Source organism: Pelophylax lessonae (genome assembly GCF_965119305.1).
Source record: "Pelophylax lessonae genome assembly, chromosome: 9".
NCBI lineage: Eukaryota > Metazoa > Chordata > Amphibia > Anura > Ranidae > Pelophylax > Pelophylax lessonae.
The window spans coordinates 711,759-726,153 of record NC_138776.1 but is presented as its reverse complement, the minus strand read 5'-3'; the positions used below and the strand labels follow the sequence as shown (position 1 = coordinate 726,153).

At 51.1% G+C, this 14,395-nt stretch overlaps 1 protein-coding gene across 1 annotated transcript in view; it reads right to left on the bottom strand.

The window, feature by feature from the left end:
- Nucleotides 1-14,183, bottom strand: part of TNFRSF1A (TNF receptor superfamily member 1A) — a 38,163-nt gene extending 23,980 nt beyond the window's left edge. The window contains exon 1 of the mRNA XM_082268764.1: nt 14,010-14,183. Within this exon, the coding sequence (XP_082124890.1) occupies nt 14,010-14,030 (21 nt within the window). The 5' untranslated portion in view covers nt 14,031-14,183. The remainder of the gene's footprint in view (nt 1-14,009) is intronic.
- Between the last annotated feature and the right edge of the window lie 212 nt (nt 14,184-14,395).

Sequence of the window (14,395 nt, the reverse complement as noted above, 5' to 3'; positions counted from 1 at the left end):
ACCACTTAAGCCCCGGAAGATTTTACCCCCTTCCTGTCCAGGCCCTATTTTGCGATTCGGCACTGCTTGACTTTAACGGACAATTGCGCGGTCGTGCGACGCTGTACCCAAATGAAATTGGCGTCCTTTTTTCCCCACAAACAGAGCTTTCTTTTGGTGGTATTTGATCATCTGTGCGATTTTTATTTTTTGCGCTATAAACAAAAAAAGAGCGACAATTCTGAAAAAATAACAATATTTTTCACATTTTTTTATATGAAATTCCCCCCAAAAAATGGAAAAATCAATTTTTTTTTAACATTTTAGGCCAATTTGTTTTCTGCTATATATTTTTGGTAAATAAAATTTGCAATAAGTGTATTTTGATTGGTTTGTGCAAAAGTTATCGCATCTACAAACTACGGGAAAGATTTGTCATTTTTATTGTTTTTTTTTTACGAGTAATGGCGGCGATCTGCGATTTTTTTTGCGGGACTGCGACATTGCGGCGGACAGATCGGAACCCTGACTGACATTTTTGACACTTTTGGGAGTACCAGTGACATTACTACAGTAATCAGTGCTATAAATATGCACTGTCACTGTACTAATGACACTGGCAGGGAAGGGGTTAACTTTATTGGTGATGCAGGGGTTAAGTGTGTCCCTAGGGGCGTACTTCTAACTGTGGGGGGGCGTGGCTTGTGATGTAAGAACAGAGACATACGATCCTACATAGCATTAGGTTATTTCACACACAGTCAATCAGAGTGCAGAGCCGGCACTAATGAGATCTAGGAGGAGGAGGAGTCCTGGTAGCAGGAGAAGTTCGGTCTCAGGATAGTAAAGGAATGAATGGGACTTTCATAGAATGGAAGATATTTATGGGAAGTGAATGGCAGATTTTTGCTTCTTCTGAAGAGTGAACTGTGTTTGATTCTCCCATGAATCGGCCAAGGCGTCGCCGTCTGATACATTGTTACAATGAGAACAATAAAGACGATTGAATAGAAGAATAGCGCCAATAATAAATATGCCGGGAATCGGCCTGCAGGGGGCAGGAAATAAACTCTCTTCTACCTGATAAAGAATTTGTAGTTTTGCTTCTCCAGTCTTAGTGGCCCGGAGATGCGAGGCGAGGAGATGCGAGACGATGCGATGCGAGGTGAGGAGATGCGAAGCGAGGCGAGGAGATGCGAGGTGAGGAGATGCGAGGCGAGGCGATAAATGCCATTGCGTTTTGGGAAGGCGCAGCCTGGCGCAGGGCGTGGTGACGCAGCTCCCATGCTATGTAAGGTGATTGCATTCATTTGATTGGCCCCCCAGTGCACATTGTCCATGGGCTCGTGTCAATTGCATTGCCAAGCATTGTGCTGCACTCCAATCCCTGTCTGTCTGAAGGCCCTGAATCGCACAGACCGGTTCAACATGCGTTGAGTTAAGGCGCACAGCGAAAAAACATGCCGCCTAATCACATGTAGGATGAATGGCGGGGTGTGGGATGAATGTCGGGGTGTAGGATGAATGGCGGGTGTAGGATAAATGGCGGGGTGTAGGATGAATGGCGGGGTAGGATGAATGGCAGGGTGGTGGATGAATGGCGGGGTGGAGGATGAATGGCGGGGTGGAGGATGAATGGCAGTGTGGAGGATGAATGGCAGTGTGGGATGAATGGTGGGGTGGAGGATGAATGGCAGGGTGGAGGATGAATGGCAGGGTGGAGGGTGAATGGTGGGGTGGAGGATGAATGGCAGGGTGGAGGATGAATGGCGGGGTGGAGAATGAATGGCGGTGTGGAGGATGAATGGCAGTGTGGAGGATGAATGGCAGTGTGGGATGAATGGTGGGGTGGAGGATGAATGGCAGGGTGGAGGATGAATGGCAGGGTGGAGGATGAATGGCGGGGTGGAGGGTGAATGGCGGTGTGGAAGATGAATGGCGGTGTGGAGGATGAATGGCAGTGTGGAGGATGAATGGCAGTGTGGGATGAATGGCGGGGTGTAGGATGAATGGCGGGGTGGAAGATGAATGGCAGGGTGTAGGATGAATGGCGGTGTGGGATGAATGGCGGGGTGGAGGATGAATGGCGGGGTGTAGGATGAATGGAGGGGTGTAGGATGAATGGCGGGGTGGAGGATGAATGGCGGGGTGGAGGATGAATGGCGGGGTGTAGGATGAATGGCGGGGTGGAGGATGAATGGCGGGGTGTAGGATGAATGGCGGGGTGTAGGATGAATGGCGGGGTGTAGGATGAATGGTGGGGTGTAGGATGAATGGCAGGGTGGTAGATGAATGGCAGGGTGGTGGATGAATGGCAGGGTGTAGGATGAATGGCGGGGTGGAGGATGAATGGCGGGGTGTAGGATGAATGGCGGGGTGTAGGATGAATGGCGGGGTGGAGGATGAATGGCGGTGTGGAGGATGAATGGCAGTGTGGGATGAATGGTGGGGTGGAGGATGAATGGCAGGGTGGAGGATGAATGGTGGGGTGGAGGATGAATGGCAGGGTGGAGGATGAATGGCGGGGTGGAGAATGAATGGCGGTGTGGAGGATGAATGGCAGTGTGGAGGATGAATGGCAGTGTGGGATGAATGGTGGGGTGGAGGATGAATGGCGGTGTGGAGGATGAATGGTGGGGTGGAAGATGAATGGCAGGGTGTGGGATGAATGGCGGGGTGTAGGATGAATGGCGGTGCTGGAGATGAATGGCGGGGTGGAGGATGAATGGCGGGGTGTGGGATGAATGGCGGGGTGTAGGATGAATGGCGGGGTGTAGGATGAATGGCGGGGTGTGGGATGAATGGCGGGGTGTAGGATGAATGGCGGGGTGTGGGATGAATGGCGGGATGGAGGATGAATGGCGGGGTGTAGGATGAATGGCGGGGTGGAGGATGAATGGCGGGTGGAGGATGAATGGCGGGCTGGAGGATGAATGGCGGGGTGGAGGATGAATGGCGGTGTGGGATGAATGGTGGGGTGGAGGATGAATGGCAGGGTGGAGGATGAATGGCAGGGTGGAGGATGAATGGCGGGGTGGAGGATGAATGGCAGGGTGGAGGATGAATGGCGGGGTGGAGAATGAATGGCAGTGTGGAGGATGAATGGCAGTGTGGGATGAATGGTGGGGTGGAGGATGAATGACGGGGTGGAGGATTAATGGCAGGGTGTAGGATGAATGGCGGGGTGTAGGATGAATGGCAGTGTGGGATGAATGGCGGGGTGTAGGATGAATGGCGGGGTGGAGGATGAATGGCGGGGTGTAGGATGAATGGCGGTGTGTAGGATGAATGGCGGGGTGGAGGATGAATGGCGGTGTGTAGGATGAATGGCGGGGTGGAGGATGAATGGCGGGGTGGATGATGAATGGCGGGGTTTAGGATGAATGGCGGTGTGTAGGATGAATGGCGGGGTGGAGGATGAATGGCGGGGTGGAGGATGAATGGCGGGGTGTGGGATGAATGGCGGGGTGGAGGATGAATGGCAGTGTGGGATGAATGGCGGGGTGTAGGATGAATGGCGGTGTGAAGGATGAATGGCGGGGTGTAGGATGAATGGCGGGGTGTAGGATGAATGGCGGGATGGAGGATGAATGGAGGGGTGTAGGATGAATGGCGGGGTGGAGGATGAATGGCGGGGTGGAGGATGAATGGCGGGGTGTAGGATGAATGGCGGTGTGTAGGATGAATGGCGGGGTGGGGGATGAATGGCGGGGTGTGGGATGAATGGCGGGGTGGAGGATGAATGGCGGTGTGTAGGATGAATGGCGGGGTGGGGGATGAATGGCGGGGTGTGGGATGAATGGCGGGGTGGAGGATGAATGGCAGTGTGGGATGAATGGCGGGGTGTAGGATGAATGGCGGTGTGAAGGATGAATGGCGGTGTGGAGGATGAATGGCGGGGTGTAGGATGAATGGCGGGGTGTAGGATGAATGGCGGGATGGAGGATGAATGGAGGGGTGGAGGATGAATGGCGGGGTGGAGGATGAATGGCGGTGTGGGATGAATGGCGGGGTGTAGGATGAATGGCGGGGTGGAGGATGAATGGCGGGGTGGAGGATGAATGGCGGGGTGGAGGATAAATGGCGGGGTGGAGGATGAATGGCGGTGCAAACAGCGGCGGAATGTTCTGGTAGTTGCACAATGTTGCAGTGCGGTGAAGTGCTGTGAAGTGTGGTGCAGTGTGGTGCAGAGCGGTGAAGTGCGGTGAAGTGCAATGCAGTGTGGTGAAGTGTGGTGAAGTGCGATGAAGTGCGGTGAAGTGTGGTGAAGTACGGTGAAGTGCGGTGCAGTGTGGTGAAGTGCGGTGCAGTGCAGTGAAGTGTGTTGAAGTGTGGTGAAGTGCGGTGCAGTGCAGTGAAGTGTGTTGAAGTGCGGTGCAGAGCGGTGCAGTGCAGTGAAGTGTGGTGAAGTGTGGTGAAGTGCGGTGAAGTGCAGTGCAGTGTGGTGAAGTGTGTTGAAGTGCGGTGCAGTGTGTTGAAGTGTGGTGAAGTGCGGTGCAGAGCGGTGAAGTTTCGGTGCAGTGCAGTTCAGTGAAGTGTGTTGAAGTGTGGTGAAGTGCGGTGAAGTGTGGTGAAGTGCGGTGAAGTGCGGTGCAGTGTGGTGCAGTGTGGTGAAGTGTGGTGAAGTGCGGTGCAGAGCGGTGAAGTTTCGGTGCAGTGCAGTTCAGTGAAGTGTGGTGAAGTGCGGTGAAGTGTGGTGACGTGCGGTGAAGTGCGGTGCAGTGTGGTGCAGTGTGGTGAAGTGCGGTGAAGTGCAATGCAGTGTGGTGAAGTGTGGTGAAGTGCGGTGAAGTGCAATGCAGTGTGGTGAAGTGTGGTGAAGTGTGGTGAAGTGCAGTGAAGTGTGGTGAAGTGTGGTGAAGTGTGGTGCAGAACGGTGAAGTGCGGTGCAGTGCAGTAAAGTGTGTTGAAGTGCGGTGCAGTGTGTTGAAGTGTGGTGAAGTACGGTGAAGTGCGGTGCAGTGCAGTGAAGTGTGTTGAAGTGCGGTGCAGTGTGTTGAAGTGCGGTGCAGTGTGGTGCAGAGCGGTGCAGTGTGGTGCAGAGCGGTGCAGTGTGGTGCAGTGCAGTGAAGTGCGGTGCAGTGTGGTGCAGAGCGGTGCAGTGCAGTGAAGTGTGTTGAAGTGCGGTGCAGTGTGGTGCAGAGCGGTGCAGTGTGGTGCAGTGCAGTGCAGTGAAGTGTGGGGAAGTGTGGTGCAGTGTGGTGCAGAGCGGTGCAGTGTGGTGCAGAGCGGTGCAGTGTAGTGCAGTGCAGTGAAGTGTGGTGCAGTGCGTTGCAGTGTGGTGCAGTGCAGTGAAGTGTGGTGCAGTGTGGTGCAGAGCGGTGCAGTGTGGTGTAGAGCGGTGCAGTGTGGTGCAGTGCAGTGAAGTGTGGTGAAGTGCGGTGCAGTGCGGTGCAGAGCGGTGCAGTGCGGTGCAGAGCGGTGCAGTGTGGTGAAGTGCGGTGCAGTGTGGTGTAGAGCGGTGCAGTGTGGTGCAGTGCAGTGAAGTGTGGTGAAGTGCGGTGCAGTGCGGTGCAGAGCGGTGCAGTGTGGTGAAGTGTGTTGAAGTGCGGTGCAGTGTTGGGCTCATGCACAGTGCAGCTCACACTCGCGGCTCTCACTGGATTTTGAGCTTCTGTTTTCCAGCCTGGAATCTCCTCCATGTCCGGCGATATTTCTGCACAATGCGACTTTTCAGGAGTTTACAGGAAGAAATAAATCACAAAACTCCCAGAATTTATAGGAATTCCGAGCAGAGGGCAAGAAAATGTGCAAAACAGCTGAAAGAAGCTCAAAAACGCATACAAAAAAAATAGGAGAAATGAGCGGGGGGAGGGGGGGGGGGGAATTGTTAAAAAAACTCTTATGCCTAAAAAAGCTGAAAGAAACTGAATAAAAATGTGCAAAAGAGACCAAAAAAGTAAAAAGTTTCCTCAAACTGAAATAAAAGGGGGGGGGAGGGGTGGTGAGGGGGGAGGAGCCTTTCGGCTGCAAAGAAAGTGAAAAAAACGCCAAAAATAATGCAAAACATAAATATTTAACGCATATTTTTTTAGTGAATTGATTACTTTAGAGATAATAGTGGCGGATTTCATGCGTTGTCTCTTAGTGAATGACCCCCGTTGGGGCAGATGAGGTTTAGTCTCGGGTCACACCAATGCGATGCGGGAATCCTTCGAATCCACTGCGAATTCCCGCATCGCACCCGACTCACAGGCAGGTCACACTCTAATATGCAAATCGCTGGGGGGGGGGGGGGGGGGGGGACAGTACAAAGTTAATGACACCCCAGATCAGTTTGCATATCGCAGTGTAAACTGTCAGTTCAGACAGGAATCGGATCGCAGAGGTGGGAACATCCATGAGATCCGATTCTAGTGCCGACCAAAAATAGGTTCCTGTGTGAGTTTGGCCCGAATGCGATGCAAATTCAGCTATAAAATCTGTACAATCTGTATGGCTGAATTCGCATCGCACACATCACATGTGATTTGCAGAGCAGTGCGCTCTGATGATGTCGGACATCACACACATCGCACACGTCACACGCATCGCACACGTCACACACGTCACACGCATCACACACATCGCACACGTCACACGCATCGCACACGTCACACACGTCACACGCATCGCACACGTCGCACACATTATGTGTGAATCGGCTCTTTATGTTAATAAATGGAAAGTTCCCGGGACTGCGGAGCGTTCTCCCGGACGGAGCGTTGTTTTTGGTCGGTCTCTATGCTGCGATCACGCAGCGACTTCGCTATCAGCGGTCCAGCGACACGTGTGCAGCGTGCGGACGCAGAGCTCCTCCCCTCCGTTTGCTGCCGTACATTTGTGTTACACGGGTGACAAGAGGTTAAAGTAGGCGGAGTTTGTGACTTTTTGTCACCCTGATGATGTAACGCGGGGAACTCAGCCGCGGCTTTATATGTGGAATTAGTTTAGTGCAGAACGCACGGGGGGGGGGGGGGTGTGCAAGGGAGGGGGGCGTACCGGGGGGGAGGGGGGGCAGGGGTGTGCCGGGGGGCTGCCGGAAATGCTCACCTAATATTCCTTTTTATTACTCAATCCTACTTAGAAAAACAAGGGGGGGAGGGCAAGTGAAGACGGATTCCGCCCCGGTTCACATGATGCGATATGGGAACCACAGCAATTCCAGTGCCAATTTCCACATCACATCTCCCCTGCAGGCAGTTCACACTGCAGGTGTCAGTATAAAGTAGGTGACCCCTCCCCTCCCATCCAAACTGGTTTGTAGATCGCAGCGCGGGCTGTGAAATCAGACAAGAATCGGATTGCATGGCTGTGAATATAATCCGTACGGCTGAAATCGCATCGCACAGAACATCGCATGTAATCTGCACAGCAATACGGCACCAATCACATGCCATGTCTGACATCACAGTGCTATGATCCCGGGCTCACAATCTAAGCCAATCAGAGCAATCGCAGATCATAGACAACAACTGAAGACACAAAATCAGTACAGAATAAAATCGCCGCTGAGAGCGCTGAGAGCGCTGAGAGCTGAGCACTGAGAGCACTGAGAGCTGAGCGCTGAGTGCTGAGAGCTGAAAGCTGAGCGCTGGCAGCTGAAAGCGCTGAGAGCGCTGAGAGCTGAGCACTGAGAGCTGAGCGCTGAGAGCTGAGAGCTGAGAGTGCTGAGAGCTGAGCGCTGAGCGCTGAGAGCTGAGAGAGCTGAGAGAGCTGAGTGCTGAGAGCTCTGACAGCTGAGAGTGCTGAGAGCTGAGCGCTGAGTGCTGAGAGCGCTGAGAGCACTATGAGCACTGAGAGCTGAGCTCTGAGAGCTGAGAGTTGAGGGCTGAGCGCTGAGAGCTGAGTGCTTAGAGCTGAGAGCGCTGAGAGCTGAGCGCTGAGAGCTGAGTGCTGAGAGCTGAGAGCGCTGAGAGCTGAGCGCTGAGTGCTGAGAGCTGAGTGCTGAGAGCTGAGCGCTAAGAGCTGGGCGCTGAGCGCTGAGAGCGCTGAGAGCTGAGCGCTGAGAGCTGAGAGCGCTGAGAGCTCTGACAGCTGAGAGCTGAGCGCTGAGAGCGCTGAGAGCTCTGACAGCTGAGAGCTGAGCGCTGAGAGCTGAGAGCGCTGAGAGCTGAGCTCTGAGAGCTGAGAGTGCTGAGAGCTGAGCACTGAGAGCTGAGCGCTGAGAGCTGAGCGCTGAGAGCTGAGAGCGCTGAGAGCTCTGACAGCTGAGAGCTGAGTGCTGAGAGCTGAGCGCTGAGCTCTGAGAGCTGAGAGCGCTGAGAGTGCTGAGAGCTGAGCACTGAGAGCTGAGCACTGAGAGCTGAGCGCTGAGAGCTGAGCGATGAGAGCTGAGCGCTGAGAGCTGAGAGCGCTGAGAGCTGAGCACTGAGAGCTGAGCACTGAGAGCTGAGAGCGCTGAGAGCTCTGACAGCTGAGAGCTGAACGCTGAGTGCTGAGAGCGCTGAGAGCTGAGAGCTCACAGCCCTGGAACAAGCCCCACTTCAGCTCCGGAAGATTTACCCCCCTCCCCTTCCAGAAGATTTACCCCCTTCATGACCAGGCCATTTTTTTCTATTCTGCACTGCATTACTTTAACGGACAATTGCGCGGTCGTGCGACGCTGTACCCAAATAAAATTTATGTCCTTTTTTCCCCACAAACAGAGATTTCTTATGGTGGTATTTGATCCCCTGTGCGATTTTTATTTTTTTGCGCTATAAACAAAAAAAGAGCGACAAATTCTGGAAAAAAAAAACAATATTTTGCACTTTCCGCTATAAAACTTTCCAATAAAAAAAAATGTAAAAATCGAATTTCTTCCAATCCGTATTCCGCTACAAATCCCAATAATTGGATATTGATTGGTTTGTGCAAAAGTTATCTATATCATCTACAAACTATGGGATGGATTTATGGAATTTTTATAATAGTAATGGCGGCGATCAGCGACTTATAGTGGGACTGCGACATTGCGGCGGACAAATCTGACACTTTGACAGTTTTTTGGGAAGCGGTGACACCGATCCAGTGATGAGAGCTAATAATATGCACTGCGCACATCAGGGGCAAGCATAGGGTTAACCACTTGCCTATATATGGCGGCAGGTTCCCGCCAATCGCTGTACATTTCCGGCGGTTTGGGGGAGCGGTCCCGGGGGGGCGGGCACCCATTCGTCAGCGGGGGAGGTGATGGGTGGGGCTGGCACCGGCGATCGCTCCCTGGGGAGAGAGGACAGCTGATCGTTCTTCTCTCTGGAATGATGACAGAGCTCCTCCTATTTAGGATCACAGGTCTCTGTGTTGATTGCACAAGCCCCTCCCCCTCACAGTTAGAAAGCACCATCTAGGGACACATTTAACCCTTTGATTGCCCCTGATGTTAACCCCTTCCCTGCCAGTGTCATTATTACAGTAACAGTGCATAGTTTTGTAGTAATGTCTCACAAAAAATTCTTCGGGTGGCCGGCCTCATTATTATGTGTGTGAGCAGCATTGACCCTACGACAGGGGAATTTCCGGAGCAATTGGGGCCCAAAAGAGGACCCTCCTAGGAGGCATCACTAGAGAGGTCACCAGCAGGAGGAAGGAGGTCCTGATTCCTCTATATACAGTATCTGACAAAAGTAAGTACACCCCTCCCATGTGACAACACTGAAGAAATGAGACTTTGCTACAATGTAAAGTAGTGAGTGTACAGCTTGTATAACAGTGTAAATTTACTGTCCCCTCAAAATAACTCAACACACAGCCATTAATGTCTAAACCGCTGGCAACAAAAGTCAGTACACCCCTAAGTGACAACACACAGCCATTAATGTCTAAACCGCTGGCAACAAAAGTCAGTACACCCCTAAGTGACAACACACAGCCATTAATGTCTAAACCACTGGCAACCAAAGTCAGTACACCCCTAAGTGAAAATGTCCAAATTTGACCTAAAGTGTGAATATTTTATGTGGCCGCCATTATTTTCCAGCACTGCCGTAACCCTCTTGGGCATGGAGTTCACCAGAGCTTCACAGGTTGTCACTGGAGTCCTCTTCCCCTCCTCCATGATGACATCACAGAGCTGGTGGTTGTTAGAGACCTTCCCCTCCTCCACCTTCTGTTTGAGGATCCCCCACAGATGATCAATAGGGTTTAGGTCTGGAGACATGCTTGGCCAGTCCATCACCTTTACCCTCAGATTCTTTAGCAAGGCAGTGGTCGTCTTGGAGGTGTTTGGGGTCGTTATGTTGGAATATTGCCCTGCAGCCCAGTCTCTGAAGGGAGGGGATCATGCTCTGCTTCAGTATGTCACAGTACATGTTGGCATTCATGGTTCCCTCAATGAATTGTAGCTCCCCAGTGCCGGCAGCACTCATGCCGCCCCAGACCATGACACTCCCACCACCATGCCTGACTGTAGGGAAGACACACTTTTTGTACTCCTTGTCTTTGTACTCCTCACCTGGTTGCCCCCACACACGCCTGACACCATTTGACACCAAATAAGTTTATCTTGGTCTCATCAGAGCACAGGAGATGGTTCCAGTAATCCATGTCCTTAGTCTGCTTGTCTTCAGCAAACTGTTTGTGGGCTTTCTTGTCCATCATCTTTAGAAGAGGCTTCCTTCTGGGATGACAGCCATGCAGACCAATTTGATGCAGTGTGCGGCGTATGGTCTGAGCACTGACAGGCTGACCCCTCCCCCACCCCTACAACCTCTGCAGCAATGCTGGCAGCACTCATACGTCTATTTCCCAAAGACAACCTCTGGATATGACGCTGAGCACGGCACTCAACTTCTTTGGTTGACCATGGTGAGGCCTGTTCTGAGTGGAACCTGTCCTGTTATACCGCTGTATGGTCTTGGCCACCGTGCTGCAGCTCAGTTTCAGGGTCTTGGCAATCTTCTTATAGCCTAGGCCATCTTTATGTAGAGCAACAATTCTTTTTTTCAGATCCTCAGAGAGTTCTTTGCCATGAGGTGCCATGTTGAACTTCCAGTGACCAGTATGAGAGAGTGAGAGCGATAACACCAAATTTAACACACCTGCCCCCCATTCACACCTGAGACCTTGTAACACTAACGAGTCACATGACACCGGGGAGGGAAAATGGCTGATTGGGCCCAATTTGGACATTGTCACTTAGGGGTGTACTGACTTTTGTTGCCAGTGGTTTAGACATTAATGGCTGTGTGTTGAGTTATTTTGAGGGGACAGTAAATTTACACTGTTATACAAGCTGTACACTCACTACTTTACATTGTAGCAAAGTCTCATTTCTTCAGTGTTGTCACATGGGAGGGGTGTACTTACTTTTGTCAGATACTGTATATCACTGGAGGGGTCACCAGGAGGAGGAAGGGGGTTCTGATCCCTGTATATAGATCTGTATATCAGTAGAGGGGTCAGCGGTTGATGGTGGGAAGAGTCTTCTAGCAGAGTGGCAGCCAATAATAAGTGTAATCGGACATTCTTGGACGGATTTTTACTCAAACAAAAAACAAACAAACGTAGAAATGAGAAAACAAAGGGCGTCTGTATGGAGAATTTTGGGCTTTTTTTGTGTTTCACTTTTCTAATTCTTTCTTCCTCATTGCGGAGTTTGTAGAAATTGTTGGTTCTCCTGTAGTAATATAATGTCAGAAATGTTGACATTTGATGTGTGAGCCGTAGAGGAAGAAGCGAGCGATGGGGGGGGGGGGGGGGGGCGGCGTCCCCGTGCTGGGCCGTGCCACCGAATGCCATCTCAGGACTTCCCGTAAAAGAGATTTCCTAATTCAGGAAACTGAGACTCGTTCTGCAAGAACTGACTGAGCAAAAACCAGAATCATCCGGCCAAGTGACAAACTCTTCACCCATTGGCTGCTTTGTCTTATTTTTGTTTATTATCGAACGATTTCCTGCTAAAACTCTTCATAAATGAAATTGCGAATTATCGATGAGGAATGAATGGAATATCGGGAAGCATTTTTTAAAAAAAAATACTTTTTCCTTTTCATTCGGCCACTTTATTCATTTTTTTATGTTTTATAAACAAAAAGTTCTTCTATACAAATAACAGAATAATACAATCAGCCAATCGGTGCGCTCAGCTAATAGCTACCGAATAACTACAAGTCTCAGCTAACCCATCAGGGCCTGGTGTGGGGGAGGGCTCTGCCTAAAGCTCTGGGACAACCGTGTCACAGACCATACTACAGCTATGGGACCCAATATGGGGGCCCAAAGGGTGTCAAAGAGAATGCCACAAGGAATTCTTCCCCCTGACCACCAATGTAAGGAGCATTCTTCTCACTGACCACCAATGTAAGGAACATTCTTCCCACTGACCACCAATGTAAGGAACATTCTTCCCACTGACCACCAATGTAAGGAACATTCTTCCCACTGACCACCAATGTAAGGAACATTCTTCCCACTGACCTCCAATGTAAGGGACATTCTTCCCACTGACCACCAATGTAAGGGACATTCTTCCCACTGACCACCAATGTAAGGGACATTCTTCCCACTGACCACCAATGTAAGGGACATTCTTCCCACTGACCCCCAATGTAAGGGACATTCTTCCCACTGACCTCCAATGTAAGGGACATTCTTCCCACTGACCTCCAATGTAAGGGACATTCTTCCCACTGACCCCCAATGTAAGGGACATTCTTCCCACTGACCACCAATGTAAGGGACATTCTTCCCACTGACCTCCAATGTAAGGGACATTCTTCCCACTGACCTCCAATGTAAGGGACATTCTTCCCACTGACCTCCAATGTAAGGGACATTCTTCCCACTGACCACCAATGTAAGGGACATTCTTCCCACTGACCACCAATGTAAGGGACATTCTTCCCACTGACCACCAATGTAAGGAACATTCTTCCCACTGACCTCCAATGTAAGGGACATTCTTCCCACTGACCACCAATGTAAGGGACATTCTTCCCACTGACCACCAATGTAAGGAACATTCTTCCCACTGACCACCAATGTAAGGAACATTCTTCCCACTGACCTCCAATGTAAGGGACATTCTTCCCACTGACCACCAATGTAAGGGACATTCTTCCCACTGACCACCAATGTAAGGGACATTCTTCCCACTGACCACCAATGTAAGGGACATTCTTCTCACTGACCCCCAATGTAAGGGACATTCTTCCCACTGACCTCCAATGTAAGGGACATTCTTCCCACTGACCTCCAATGTAAGGGACATTCTTCCCACTGACCCCCAATGTAAGGGACATTCTTCCCACTGACCACCAATGTAAGGGACATTCTTCCCACTGACCTCCAATGTAAGGGACATTCTTCCCACTGACCTCCAATGTAACCATGCAATGGTGAGCTGTAAATATAATCATTTTTAGCAGAGGGTTCCCTGAGACCATAAAGGTATTCGAAGGGTTCCTCTGGGTTGAAAAGGTTGAGAACGGCTGACATAGAGAGGTAGCATTAAAAATAAAACTCACTGGAGGACCTTCCTTCAAGATGAAGATTCGAGAGGTTGAGGGGCCCCCCATGTTGGTTATGCTGTGTGGCCCCAACATACTGAATGACATTGTAAGATTGAAAAAAAAAGACACAAACCCACCAAGTTCAACCAGCAGAAAAATAGAAAATTGTATCAAATATTTACCGTAATTTTCCGTTCCTGGTGTCAATCTATGGGGTCACCCGGAGCTCCACCACCATGGAGGCACCAGGAAAAACCTCCATAGGAGCTCCCCCACCATGGAGGCACCAGGAAAAACCTCCATAGGAGCTCCCCCACCATGGAGGCACCAGGAAAAACCTCCATATACAGAAAGAAAAGTTTCAGGTACAACCTCCAAATACGGAACCCCATACCCATGGTGGGTCCAGAGGAAGGCAACCCCCCCCCCCCATATAAAGCACGATCCAAGTTAGTTTCTCTTCCCTTCCTGTGGATCCACCATGGGTATCGGGTTCCGTATTTGGAGGTTGTACCTGAAACTCCCAAACACAACATGAAACTTCCACCAGTAACCCTTCCACCAGTAACCCTTCCACCAGTAACCCGTTGTGACCATCAGAACGAACCCTCCACTCACCAGACAGAAGAAGAATCTCATTTTCGAGGTCCCCCCCGCCGTGCGTTCTTATTATTTCCACCGCACGCTCGGAAAGACGCTTTGGCACATTTTTCTGAAGACCGGTTCAGTCCGATAATCCAACAGCGAGCCACCAAAACCTTCGCTGCTCCTTAAAGGGATCCTTGGTGAGCGTTCTTCATATGTGTGGATCAGTAAAGGGTTCCGATCAGTGCGCTGTGTGTGCCTGTTCCCTCTGCTCCTTCCTTCCTGATCCCCGTCCCCCCTCTCTCTCTCTCTCTGTGGCCCCCCCTCTCTCTCTCTCTCTCTCTCTGTGGCCCCTCCCTGGTACAGTCAGGATCCCAGCAGATCAGGAAATGACAGCGTAGGGCGAGGGGGGCGGAGAC